The sequence below is a fragment of the Dermacentor andersoni genome, chromosome 10 (genome assembly GCF_023375885.2).
Source record: "Dermacentor andersoni chromosome 10, qqDerAnde1_hic_scaffold, whole genome shotgun sequence".
NCBI classification, from domain to species: domain Eukaryota; kingdom Metazoa; phylum Arthropoda; class Arachnida; order Ixodida; family Ixodidae; genus Dermacentor; species Dermacentor andersoni.
Genome location: NC_092823.1, coordinates 117,025,134 through 117,038,810, shown reverse-complemented (window position 1 = coordinate 117,038,810; position 13,677 = coordinate 117,025,134). Strand labels below are relative to the sequence as shown.

The following is a 13,677-nucleotide window of genomic DNA, read 5'->3' as shown; positions in this document are numbered from 1 at the left end:
GTCGAAGCATCTGGGTAACAGGAGGCACGTTAACGCACTGTTGAACAAAGCGCCACGGCATGGCACCACTGTCTGCTGTCTACACTGTCACTGTCTGTTGCTGCTGTCATGCAGGTATCTGGCGTATCCGGTATTCCATAAACTGGGATGCATTATATGCAAAGGCTAAAGCTATCTAGCCCACGGACATGCTAGAACTCCCTAAAGCCCGCGGCATGCTGTCTTCGGGCCTCAAAATGTCTCTGAAGCTACTGGAGCCTCCCATTAAAGGCGACCTTTGAGTCTCATTCCAGCGAGCGCTTTTTTCGCCCGACGCTTTGAAAGCCGAAACCGCGCGTGGCTCTTGGAGATAGAGATCAGCAGTCGGCAGAAGGCTACACGGGGTCGCGACTCGCAGGACGCGATATCTTATCTGTGTTTCTTTTTTTTTCTTTTTATTCGCAGGTTAGCGAACGCTGGCTGGCGACGTCTTGGAAGTTGAAAACTTTGCGAAGTACAGTTTTATTTCAGTGATACATTTATCCGGCTCGGCTCCGTACAAATACACATCAGCACATGCACTTACTTCCCATTCATGCTGGGGTTCCAACGGAGAACGTGAAATTTTGTATCGCGATAACAAGTTATTTATTTTCTGAAATGTGCTCTAGTCAGATTTACCTTTTACATGGTATATTTGGGATCGCGAACCATATTCAGTGATACAATTATCCGTTCTCTCTTTCTATACATCTGTTTCCACTATACATACATACATACATACATACATACATACATACATACATACATACATACATACATACATACATACATACATACATACATACATACATACATACATACATACATACACACTGAAATATAATATACGCTTATTCATGCCCATACAAAAGAGCGCATGGAAGATACAGAGAACCGGAAAGAGAAAAAATCACAATAGAATGTGACCAAAGTAGAAAAAAGAGCAATAATATGTCAGGAACTGTAATTTTGAATATTTAAGTTGGAGCATACGTAAAATTCTTAACTAAACAGATAAATACATAAGAATATAGCAGCATATACTTTTGCAGCAATGTCGAAGCGATCACATCAAGTACCACACTGCCATCATACGCGGAAAGCACGAATCACTCTTATCTACGTAGATTAGCCTAGGAACAAGAAAAATAAAACAAGCGCTGAAACAGAACAGCATGTACATGCGCAGTATAACGGCTTTAGCTTCTTTGTGCACCAAACACCTTTGCATTGGTCGCCTTATCCAGCAACAATTAAAAATGCGATTGTACTGGTGACAAAAATGAATCGACCGGCTCATCAGCGACGTCACTTGGCAGGCAATTTTCCGTGATTAGATCTACTTGAGCGGCAGCTGGGATATTTTAAGTATTCGTCCCTATGTATGTTTGTGAAGTTGTGAAAACAAACAAGAAACATTAGGCAGGTTACCTTCAGCCGGCTAGCTAGAATTGCAGTATGCGCTTGCATACGGATGCTGCAAGACTTCCTTGCCTGCCATACTTTGAATACATACATACATACATACATACATACATACATACATACATACATACATACATACATACATACATACATACATACATACATACATACATACATACATACATAAAAGTTGTTTTAAATGCTTAGTTCCGGATAAAGAAAGCTTTGAATAATCTCCTAGACTTCAACATTTCCACAAATTGAAGCGTTAGCTCTTTCATGCGCGTAAGTGAGCTGACATGCTTAGTATGAATTCCTGTATTTGTATTATTAAATAAAAGCTTTCCTTCCCACGCTTTCCCTAGCGAAAATTCTAATAGAAGTTTGAATTAGTCTAATACAGTTTTGTACTGGTTGTATAAGTTTTGTATTAGACGAATAGAAATTTCTATTAGTTGTAATGATTGACCTATAAGGCCAATAGGCCATATATTAGACGTATTAGTCTTATAGAAACAGTGTTGCATGTCTGCTGGTTTCTTTATTAGACTAATACGCCCTATTGACTTTATACAGATTGTTGATGGTCTGTTATACAGCATGTGTAGTTGAATTCCGTTTCCATTGTTTGCTGCTTGTTTAATGCGAGGATAATAGTCTATGAATATTTTTGCCATAGACCATTTTTGCAAGGTTTGGTTGCCCTCTTCATTCGGAAACCTCCTTCGATGAAAAATAACTGAAATCGGAAAGTTGAAATCGAAACTAAAACCTGCCTTCGCGCGCTCAAATTACTTCGTTTACCAGTACTATCTAGTTCACCGAAGTTCAAAGCATTTTCCACCTAGTTGTCCAAAGCACGGTTCAAAATTAGTGCCACTTTTGCTCGTTCGACGACATAGCCCTCCCTCTATCGTAGCTTCCTTGGAAACGCGTTGTCGGGTCTCACTTTCCCGCCGACAGATGGCGAGAGTCAACCACGCGCTCCACGCTTCCGGCAAGGGTTCCGCCTGGTGAACTCTACAGCGTCGACAAGTGCCCCGAGCTAGCCGTCAAAACGAAAGCAAGTGCACCATACTTTTCAGGGCATGGTGTGGTGTACGAAGGGTTTCCTTCACAGTGCGTAATTGTGTAATGGCTGTGCCATTACATGCAGTGCGTTTCCAGTTCTCTTTAAACTTTGTTTTGAGCCATTGCTGGCGATCAAAAAGAATATAGTTAGAAGGGAATGAAAATATAGAGAATAAAATTTTTCGAAACCGATAATGGAGCTGATCATGCGTCTCCCTAATCCATTACCAACCTGACATTCCTGTCAGACAATCGGTTTCTACAGTGTTCTCATTACTACTTTTACTTTCAACACTATCGCTTTAAATTTTTGCCCTTCTTCACAAATCTGCAACTTCGCCACAGTTTAAAGTAAACTATATAATTAAATTTGACTAAGAGATCAGCGGCCCGTAATCGAGTTTCAGAAGCTTAGCGTTTAAAGCGTTCTCATAGCGGATTTCACGAAACAAACAAAAGCACCGAGTCAAGCCGTTGACAGCCGCTTGTATTCATTTCGCTTGCGTTGCCATGGGAGCCGCAAATGAAACACACTGAACTACATTTTTAGTAAACTCGCGCTTCAGTGGCATTTACTGCGGCGGCAGGGTGCATACTTCGGCGCGTTTTCCTGGTGTGCTGCATGTCAGAGAGTATTCGGCATCGCGCGGCATTAATAATGCCGCAGCGTTGCATTCAGCGAGAGCGTCGTTAAGACCGATGGGTTCTGTTGACGCGACACCATGAGTTCGAATGGCCGAACTGCACGTTTTTGGCCAGATTGTGGGCGCGTCTGACTTTCCGTGCTCAAGCCTGTTTTGCAAGTGGAGCTTGAAATTCGGTGAGTGTGTGAGAAAATGCTCCGGGAGCGTCGCTCATTGCAGCGCCAAGCCTGCCACAAATGTAAGCATGAACGCACGTGGGTTAGCGAGAAATGCCGCGAAAATGCATGGCTGTGATCTGTGGCGTCGCAAGTACTCGCCCGCCAGTGATTTCGGTTAACGTATAGCGCCTAACAAATTGTTATGATCATCATCTGCATTAATGGGATGCGCTATGTCAATTACAAGAAACACTGAGCTAAACATAAAAAGAGCAAAACTTAACCACAATGCAGCGCACAAACACACGCACACATACATACATACACGCAACATATATATATATATATATATATATATATATATATATATATATATATATATATATATATATATATATATATATATGTATGTATGTATACATACATACATACATACATACATACATACATACATACACTTTATCATGTGTCTGATTTCAGGCTTGCGCGGAACGAATTACATGTAATTACTTGTAATCAATTGCGTTTTTGACATTTCTTTATGGAATGGTTACTCTGGTTTATCCACAACTCTCGCTGTGATTTAAAAATTACTTTTTTTTCAGTAACCAATAACATTAACCACTTACTTTTTTCCCCGAGAAACAAACGCCGCAGCTTTGAGTACCTACATTTGGCGGGAACTACAGCTTTCAAGGGGATCAACACATGTTCCTGTGTAACCTCCTTCCCGAAATCAGCTTCCAGCAGCTACTCCTCCATATCCTCAACATAGAAGGCTTGTAGATTAACACACCTCTATTGAAAGCCCAAGCTCTCAGCTTTTCTCTCATAATAAGCTTCTCTCTCTCTCACACTCTCTCTCTCTCTCGAAAGTTTCTATCGAGAAAAAGTTTCATAATGTTTCTTCTTCGGTTAAAGCAGCCTATGACTTCCCTGATACAGACAGAAGTTCTTGGCCATTAAACGCTTATGTTTTTACATGACTGATACATGCGTGACTTGTATACACCTAGTTTTGGTATTGTAATACAGGAGCTATAATCGTAGGACTCAATAATATGCAGCTATATATTAACTTATATTACACATTTAGTCCCATTTTCGAGCCACCTGAATAGCGGCTGTCGTCCATTACAATTAGTCGTTCAAGTCTAAATGTCTATCGAGTGGAGGGTGCCGGGTGGACGTTGATCATATGCTGACCGACAAGTTGACACTTTTATGGCTCGATGTCAGTGCCCGCTTCGGACATCGAGAGAGAGAGAGAGACGAAGAGGGAAAGGTAGGGAGGTTAACCAAGGACGTGCCCGGTTAGCTACCCTACTCGGACATTGACGTCAGGGAATCGTCTATGGGCCTTTTCTCAGTTTTTCACTGACCCTACCTGGAGTACCTTCTCTTATAGCCGCAGCAGGAACGAAGCACTGCGCTTCATAGAAGACCGAAACAGGAGCACAGCGGCATTGATTGACCACCATCTTGTGCGGAAGGTGTTGGTACGTTACAGCGCAGTCCTTCTCGCACGTGGACGGAGCTTTCGTTGTCGCTGCTAGTTGTATTCACAAGTAAACGAGGGAAAATGAACAAAGCTAATTTTGAAAAGCCATTGTTAGAGAAGGTAAGCAACGTGTGAAGGGCTACAGAGGACACACAGAAAGGTCAAGCCAGTTCACTCTATATTTACTATATTTGTGCAATGTTAATAAAAGTAGGGAGGAAAGTAAGGTTAAACTAATCGATTAATTTTTGCTCATTGTTCCGATAGTTTCGTGGGGCATAGATGGGCATATCAGTAGAATAGATGTTCAATGGGGGAGAGAGAAGAGTCCGCTTGCCTTTTCTCGCGTTTCCGGCTGATTGCCTACGGAAATTATTATGAGCTTTGCTTCGGAATACGGTGTCACAATGAGGTGAGACGGCCTCGCGAACGCTCGGCCCCGAGAAACACTTCAGCGTCGAGTGTGTGACACCGTGTTCATGCAAACTCTCGGCTCAAAACATTTGCTCAGCGTCGGAACCGCTGAACTGTCGCGGCGTACCGGAAGTGCCATTGCTTTTTTCTGAGCTTATAGAGAGACACATTAAATATGAATAATAAGTCATAGCTGTATAATGAAACTCATAGGGGTGTTCCAATCTACTCTGACATGAACATTTGATAAACGCGACGTTGGAAAATTGGATCAAAGATTGAATATTTTCTAACATCTAAACAAAGTGAATTATAAAGTCTTGCGGTGAGTTCACTCAGTAAAAAAAAAGAGAAATCAGGCCTACATTCGTTGTTTATATATGCTTGTAGTATCGTTCGATATTGGACGTCCGCTGAACTGACAAGCTTGAACATGAGAAACATGTGCTTTCAGCTGGCGGGTGCGTTGTGACAATGACAACAGTGAAACAAGGTGACATCTTGTCTCCAGATGCGCGCACAGTGGTGCGCTCGTTGAAGGAGAAAAAGTGTGATCCTACAGCACCTTCAGTGGCGTGGCCAGGGGCAAACCTCTTTCACTTCCATTCGAGCCAGTGGGCCTGAGCCACAAGCGCACCTCTCCAAGGACAGCAAAAAAAAGGATGTTCTAAAATTTATCCGATCCAGTGAACGTTTTATACGTGACGCGTTTCGGCGTTGACAATACAGTGCATCGCATTAACGTCGACATTCATCGCGTAATTGGTTCTGGCCGAGATTATTTCTTGCTATTCCTACATTTCGGTTAGAAGCGTAGTTAATCTATATTGCGTGCTGTAGAATGTAAATTATAGTTAGAAATGTTCGCATATATTTTACATTGCATGTTATGTGGCTTCATTTCCTGTTGCCTCCATGTGGTTGTAAATAAGGAAAGAAATCAAACCCGTCTGTTCCCCCTATTGTGCTTTTCGTCTGGAGTAGTATGCGTTTAACAAAGCAGACATTCCCAGCCTACAGTAAAAAATATCCGAGGGCACCTCAGCACTTCTTATGACTTGGGAATACGAAAGCATCAATGTACAATTCAACGCTGTTGAGCGGTCCTTCGAGTTATGAACTCCTCGCAGGCGAGTGAGGCCTTGTGACGCCTGACGCATTTTGATTTGGCCGACCGAGGCGCAGTTTGAACACAGGCGAGAGCTTGCGCGGACAAGGAACGCGTGGATGACTCAGGCTTCCGAGAGCGATGGTGACGTGGCGTCGCGGCCGTGTCCTCACCCCTCACGAAGCAGCCGGCGCGCTATGGCGGCACCAGGTTGTCCCTTTCGCCCGCTCTGCTCCGTCAAGGCGCTCGTGTCGTTGCGTTGCAGCCTATGGTAAATCCGGCGAGGCATGCTCGTGACGTGATCTCGCAGGCAATGGCAATGATGTCTTAGGAGCTGCTTCGCTGCTACAGACGACAGGCCTTTTCACTCAAAGGGCCATCTACATAAAATTATGGGGTTTTCCGTGCCAAAACCACTTTCTGATTATGAGGCACGCCGTAGTGGGGCACGCCGGAAATTCCAACCACCTGGGGTTCTTTAACGTGCACCTAAATCGAAGTACACGGGTGTTTTAGCATTTCACCCCCATCTAAACGCAGCCGCCATGGCCGAGATTCGATCCCGCCACCTCCTGCTTAGCAGCCCAACACCGCAGCCACTAAGCAACCACGGCGGGTAAAGAAACATCTCAAGGGGCTATTTGACTCGCATCAAAAGTGTCTCTAACTCGCTTGCAGGGGAGAACTGGACCCTCTTGGAGGGATTCAAAGAAGGTCAAACGCAAGTGGACAGACACCGGTACGAAGACAGCAGGGTCGTTTGGTGCCATCCTCTCGACGTTCACTTCAGCACCAGAGGCATCCAGGGTAAGTTTAAATGCGCGACCCGTGCATATGAGCTGAGTTCCTAGACGCGCCGCAGTTGAACATATCGAGTCGTTTGGCACGTTGCCGGCGTTTGCAATAATTAATTCTACACTCCGTTCTAACCACTGCCGTCGCGTAATATATGGTCAATCACTGGTGACTCTTTTGCCGTCATACCTGACAGTCATACCTTGACACGTGCGACTACAATTTCGGAATAATCTCGCCGGACATTGTAAAACGAAAGGAGTAGCCATTGCTATCTGAAAGGCGTAAGTTCCTAAGACTCCGGTAATTTTACATCATTACAAACACCTAAAATTTATTCAAATATACGCTTCCCACATATATACTGTACTTGACTGGAGCCGCTTAGCAGAATAAATTGTTATCTGCTGATCTATCATTGTTTTTTTTTTTTCCTTACTGTGACCTCAGACATTGTTGAAATGACCGGGTTTGTTTTATTGGCATATGGTCTTACGGTTGCATTATATGCCAAGCACCTGCTGTGTGCTTTCTATTGTCGATTTATTCAGGATTTACTCGTATCTGTTTTGCCCTCTTTAGCAATGTAATTTAGGCGCTGTAGAAGTTTCTATTAGTAAATAAATAAATAAACCCAACTAGGTGACCGAAGAAGCGGAGACTGGCGAGCGCGGCAGGAACAGTGAAAGTACTAATGGCAATAGGCAGTGAAAGCGGCAAGTGGTTGGCAACAGATAATTAGTTAACTGGATATTTCATAAAAAAGTTAATTAGGTAAATAGTAACACCGTAGGCGTTCGCGGCGTTCCTATAGTTCTCGTCAGAGGTCCCGCGCCGGATATTTCCTATGGCCTTGCTAACAAGGCCCGTGGACATCTTTGCCATTGATGCAGTTATCTCGCGATGGATCTATGCGGGGTTGTTTGGATAGCACACCTAAACGAGATGCCTCCATGCAGCTGACTAGCAGCCTTGCTGGTCAGCGCTCTGTGCTGTACTCTTTACTCGCTCGTCCTGTGTTGCGCCGTTCCTGTTTTTATTCTAAAGATGACCCTACCAGCCCCATTGAACACACTGCTAGAAATAGTAAATCGAAACTGAAACTGTAAGGTCTCTGTAGCACCCACGTGATCAGGGCCAGTCGGCAAGTGTTCGTTTAGGAGTTGAGAAAGCGTTCTACCGCGCGTTATTGCGCTGACGAACGTGAACGAGCGTCTTCTTGCGTCACGAGACGCGTGCTTTTTCCGGCCGCATACCGGCCGCGTAGCGGCCGTGCTCCAGCAAACCAAGACCGCAGTAAGAGTCCGAGTTTTTCATGCCTTCAACGTCTGCGTCTTTACGCGTTTTGGTAATAGTGCGGATGCTTTTTTTCTTTAATTGGCACCATTGCATCTATCAAACTTTTCGTGCATCTGTGCATGTCGCGAGTGTTTCAAGTCGTGTCAAGAAGCCAGCTACTTGGGAACGGAGGGTGCATGCCACCTGAAGCCGTGCCAATCCAAAGGCAGTGTCAGGATGAGACTCCTCTAGGGACTTCTTCCCTCGATATCGTGAAACCCACCTTGAGAAGATCGTCGAGATAACGCCGGAACTTTCCTGCCTAGGCGAGATAAACGGTAGCGACAGTGTACAACGCTCTACACTTGCCGTGAACGGGGCGAATATGTCAAAAAATGATAATTATTATTATTTAGGAACATGGCTACCTATTTCACGGGCCTTGTGTCGCCGATGACAAGAGTTTCTGTGGAAAGAAATTACGCGTGAGATCTCGAGGCAACCTGCTTCCGCGCGGCGAAACAGTCGGAAGCCATCATGGTTGAAGTGTACTATTGAAAATACTGGGAGAGTGGCCACAGCGGCGGTTAATTGTATAAAGCAGCCTGAAGTTTCTGCGGTGATCAGCCGCCAGAGGCGCTGCTGTGTTGAACACGTGGGCTGTCTCTGATCGCGGTAACGGAGGAATGTGTGCTACGTGCTTGATGTTTTGGGCTGCTATTAGTCATTAACGCGGTAGCGCAGGTGCTTTTAAGTTGTACACCACTGCAATGTGTTACTGCAGCGAATCGGCCTCACCAACTACGCGTCTGTGTGTTGTCAGCGCGGGGAACTTATGTGCTTCCTTCCACGGCTGGAGCGTTTTCCACGGTGAAGGTCCCCGATTTCACGTTTCCTGCAGGGCATTCCATCCGCATGTAGTTCTCGAGCGTGGTGTAATCAGTCAGTGGACTGTAGCATGACCGACGTAAAACACGATGCACTGGAAAAAGTACGAGACGACGCGGACAACCAGCGAAGCGTAGCAGATGTGGGTGTAACAAACGTCCAGCGCACTGTGACGCTGTGCCCTTCACACTGTTTCTTTATTTTTTTCCAGTGAGACATTCGTTGTGCTTGACGAGGTCGTCTTCCGCAATTTTCGGTTTGTTTCCTAACGTGGAAGTAAAAATGAGCTTAAGAATTAATTTGCGTATGCTTGCCGGTTCGTACGAAGTAAATAGACCTACTGGTATATAGATTATACTCATGAGAGACCATTTATCACAAGGACGTTGAATCTTCACGTTTTTACCGCCATTGAAAGTAATAGCTGTATGACATTTGTTCTTGACTCTAGCTATACGCGGGGGGAATTTGAGTGTCCCGCAATCCTTCATTTACACGATAATTGCCGCTCTTCTAAAAGTGTCAATTGCAGCTAGGCTAAATTTGGCTCATGGTAGTCACTATAACGTGGCGTTTAATTTCAATCGCTGGCCTTGCGATCGAAATTGCTGCAGTGTTTAGTAAGCTGACCGCATTTCTTTTTCCCGTATACCATAAGCAGTGAAATCGGTTACGTATGCATGATGACTCTTTGCAAGCTTCAGAAGATGTATCGCGTTCTCTCAAGGAGAGGCCCATGCAATAATAATAATAATCTCGACAATACTACTAGCACTAATAATAACTTATAACTTATTCATTTATTCATTCATTCATTCATTGGCTGATTGATTCATTTATTCATTTGTTTATTCGCTGAGTGATTGATTGAATAATTAATTGATCCTTCTGAAAGTGCACATAGAAAGGAAAGCAAACATACGGATCGATGCACATGTTGAGATCTCAAGCGAAGATTCGCATGCACGTCAAGCGGTTAAGTGCTATAAAACTCAATACCATGATACAAGTGCTTTGAATGCATTATTTGAATTAGAAGTGTCGAAGTAATATATATATATATATATATATATATATATATATATATATATATATATATATATATATATATATATATCATCGAGCGATACTCAAGAAACGAGCCGCCGCGAGAACGACGATGAAGTTGGTCGGTGCGCTTGGCGCGAGCGAGTGTTGGCCTGGCTGCCTGGCTCCAGTGTAAATAGCCTGTAAATAGCCGCTCCTGTCTGTGTCTTTCCACACGCAACCGTATATATATATATATATATATATATATATATATGTTGCTTGAAGAGGCAGGAGGTGGGCGGTGGGCCGAGTGAGATCCCGAGCACTTACCTTTCAATACGGTAGACACGATTTAAATCATGCATCCCGGACCGCTATGAGGTGCGGCATATTTCTAACACATTTCTCTCTCATTCACCGCTAAACCACCACTGATATTTTTGTATATTAACTCGAGAGGGCTAAGGGCCCCGTGTCGTACAATTTGGCATGTCGGCTCCCATTGCCGACCGTCGTTTCGGCAATTCCGAATGATGCAAACCAAACCACGCACACCAAGCCACGCAGACCCTCCATGTAGCACAAAGAAGTTACCGAACTAATTCAATTTCTCAAAGTAAAATATGTCAGAAAAATCTTAGAGTACGACTTACGCACAACCTACAGACATGATAAAGTCGGATTGTAATTTGAATGTACGAGAAAGCATAATTTTGTTACGCGCAAACTCAAACGAACCCCTTTTCCAGCGTTTCTACCATTCATAGACCGACCACGGAGTCCACCATTTGCGCGCGCCGGCGCGCGCAAATCTTCGAGGTCAAGGAGCGGCGCACCCGGTTCCTTGCAACACCTCCAGATGGCACTCGCTACCGCCACATCGCGGCCCACGCAAGAGGCCGCGTTTCTAGCAGAAAGCTCACCTTCGTGCATGGTGTCTGCCGCCAGCGTTTCCCGGTACACATTACGGTTACATAAGCTGCAGTTACCGGGAAGCGTGAGAAACAGTCAGGAATCTTTGAATGGCATCGCATTCCACTCTTAAAGGCGAAGCTTAAGCGTCCTCCAAGTTTTTATTGTAATCGGATGCAACGCTTGATCTCGTCGAATGTTGTTCCACCGCACATACAGATTTCAACATTAACGCCACGCAGCGATATCGTCTGCCCGCGGCACCTATGCTATGCTAGCTATGCTACGCTACGCTATGCTATATGATATGATATGATATGATATGATATGATAGCCATGCACTTATGCTAGCTAGTCTATGTGAATTCGCTCAGTGAAAAGTCCACGCAGTGATCTCAGGAATACGAAGCGGTATGTTTGATCAGGCAGCAACCTCGCTACTGCAGTGCAGGAAAGCTGCACGTTCTCCCGAGCTGAGCGATACAGCCATTCGACGAAAGCATCCAAACAACAGATGCCGCGAAATTCATGAAGCGCACCACATAGAAAAAGAAAACAAAAGGAAAGTAAAAGGTGCTGCGTGCGTAAGCATACCTTGAATTAATCTGCTTGGTGAATAAGTGGAAGAGGAATACGTTTGTTGTTTTTGCGCGTGGGTGGCTTGGCTCCGGAAATCGGTATGAAATCATTGGTCATGACGTCAAGATTCCCTACCAGTTGTGCGCATTTATGTTCCGTGCGCAGCACGAAACAACCGTTATTTTTTAAGGTCAGCACTTCATCCTTTTTGTGTTAGTATTTATTTTGTGCCGTCTTTCGCACCGTTTAGACGGCGATGTTGGATCGTTTTTCGAGGGAATAATGGCGACACGAGGTGTACGCAGCAAAAGGTGATTTAGCTCATACCCCGAAAATACTGGTATTTTCTGGCGAGTTGTAAATTTATTTGGATAACTTTAAAGAAGCTTGTTCTTACAGGACTCCTCCATATACGGCAATAAACTTGCGCTGAAATGAAGTGTATTTGCCTGGCTGGCATTTGTTTCCTTTCTACATTTTTTTTTTCTTTTCTACAAGAAACTGTCTTGGCTTCCCGTTTGTGCGACACTTTCCAAGGAACGAAATATGTCTTCGCTAAGTTACCTTTTCGATATTTTTGCATCCTTCTGTAATCAGTGTGACCTGCGTGTCTTTTGTTTTCTTTTTTTTTTAAATTTCTACGTGCATGTTCTTTGTCTACTTGCTCGATATGTGCCTTTCTTTACTTTCGTCATTGTGGCTAGTCCATCTCGCTGTTTATTTCTTCTCTACTTCCCTTCTCCTTACCTTCAAATTCCTTTCCTATTCCCTCCTTCCTAAAGAACAGGCTGGCTTTGTGCCGCTCTCGGCGCTATTTACCAGCCTTCTCCTTCTCTATTTCTGTCTGTGTGCGTCTTCGTATCGAATAGTAATAATATTAACAATAATAATAATCTATACAACTGCGCCTTCATCGCGAGCGTCTTCTAGGCACAACGAAGCTTGTGGCTGGTGGGCGCGCTCTCATCCGAAATCAGTACACGTTACCTACTTCTCAGTGGTGTGAATATATATATATATATATATATATATATATATATATATATATATATATATATATAAATGGGGGGGGCACGATAATGGTACTAGCTTGTGCTAAGCTAACAAGCTGTCGTATCAAGTCATGTACTTCCTGCATAGCTGCTCAAATGACGAGGAAAATTTTGTGATCGTTCGAGATGTCCTTGTCATGACACTTTTTGTCTGCATGCTTCCGTGCATGGTCCGTTGCAACATAACCGCTACCCGTGCTCTAGCACTGCAGGAAGTTCGTGCACGCTGCTGGTTCGCACGTCATTCTAGCACTGGCTTGCTGCCCTGGCATTAAAGCAACATGTCAAGAATTCCGTTGTGGTTTACCAGTAAATGTGGGAGAAATGCGTGCAGATTACCCACACCCCTTTGAGGTTTATACCTTTGAGGTCCTTTGAGGTCCTCGAGGTCCTTTATACGACCTTTGAGGTCGCACCCCTTTGAGGTTTATATATATATATGTGTGTGTGTGTGTGTGTGTGTGTGTGTGTGTGTGTGTGTGTGTGTGTGTGTGTGTGTGTGTGTGTGTGTGTGTGTGTGTGTGTGTGTGTGTGTGTGTGTGTGTGTGCGCATGTGTGGGTGTGTGCGCTCACATCCCGTCTGCACATGTACCACGTGACCGGCTTCCCCACACACTGCACACACACGTCCTTTTTAACTTTCACACTCTCAATGCCAGTTCATTAAAGGAACGCGTAAGTCACATGTCATGTCTCACCATTAAAAGTTCATAACGCCCAAGAGCGCCTCGCGCAGCAAATGGAAGCAACAGATTTACAGCGCGTTGAAGACGCCCCTCCCCTCCGCCCCCCTCCCTCTTCT

The 13,677-nt window shown here is 44.4% G+C and overlaps 1 protein-coding gene across 1 annotated transcript in view; it reads left to right on the top strand.

Annotated features, from left to right (window-relative positions):
* The first annotated feature begins 2,985 nt into the window (after positions 1 to 2,985).
* B9d2 (B9 domain-containing protein 2) overlaps positions 2,986 to 13,677 on the top strand; it is a 31,790-nt gene continuing 21,098 nt past the window's right edge. Inside the window, exons 1-2 of the mRNA XM_050192308.2 lie at positions 2,986 to 3,337; positions 7,021 to 7,149. Of these exons, the coding sequence (XP_050048265.1) occupies positions 3,250 to 3,337; positions 7,021 to 7,149 (217 nt within the window). The 5' untranslated portion in view covers positions 2,986 to 3,249. The remainder of the gene's footprint in view (positions 3,338 to 7,020; positions 7,150 to 13,677) is intronic.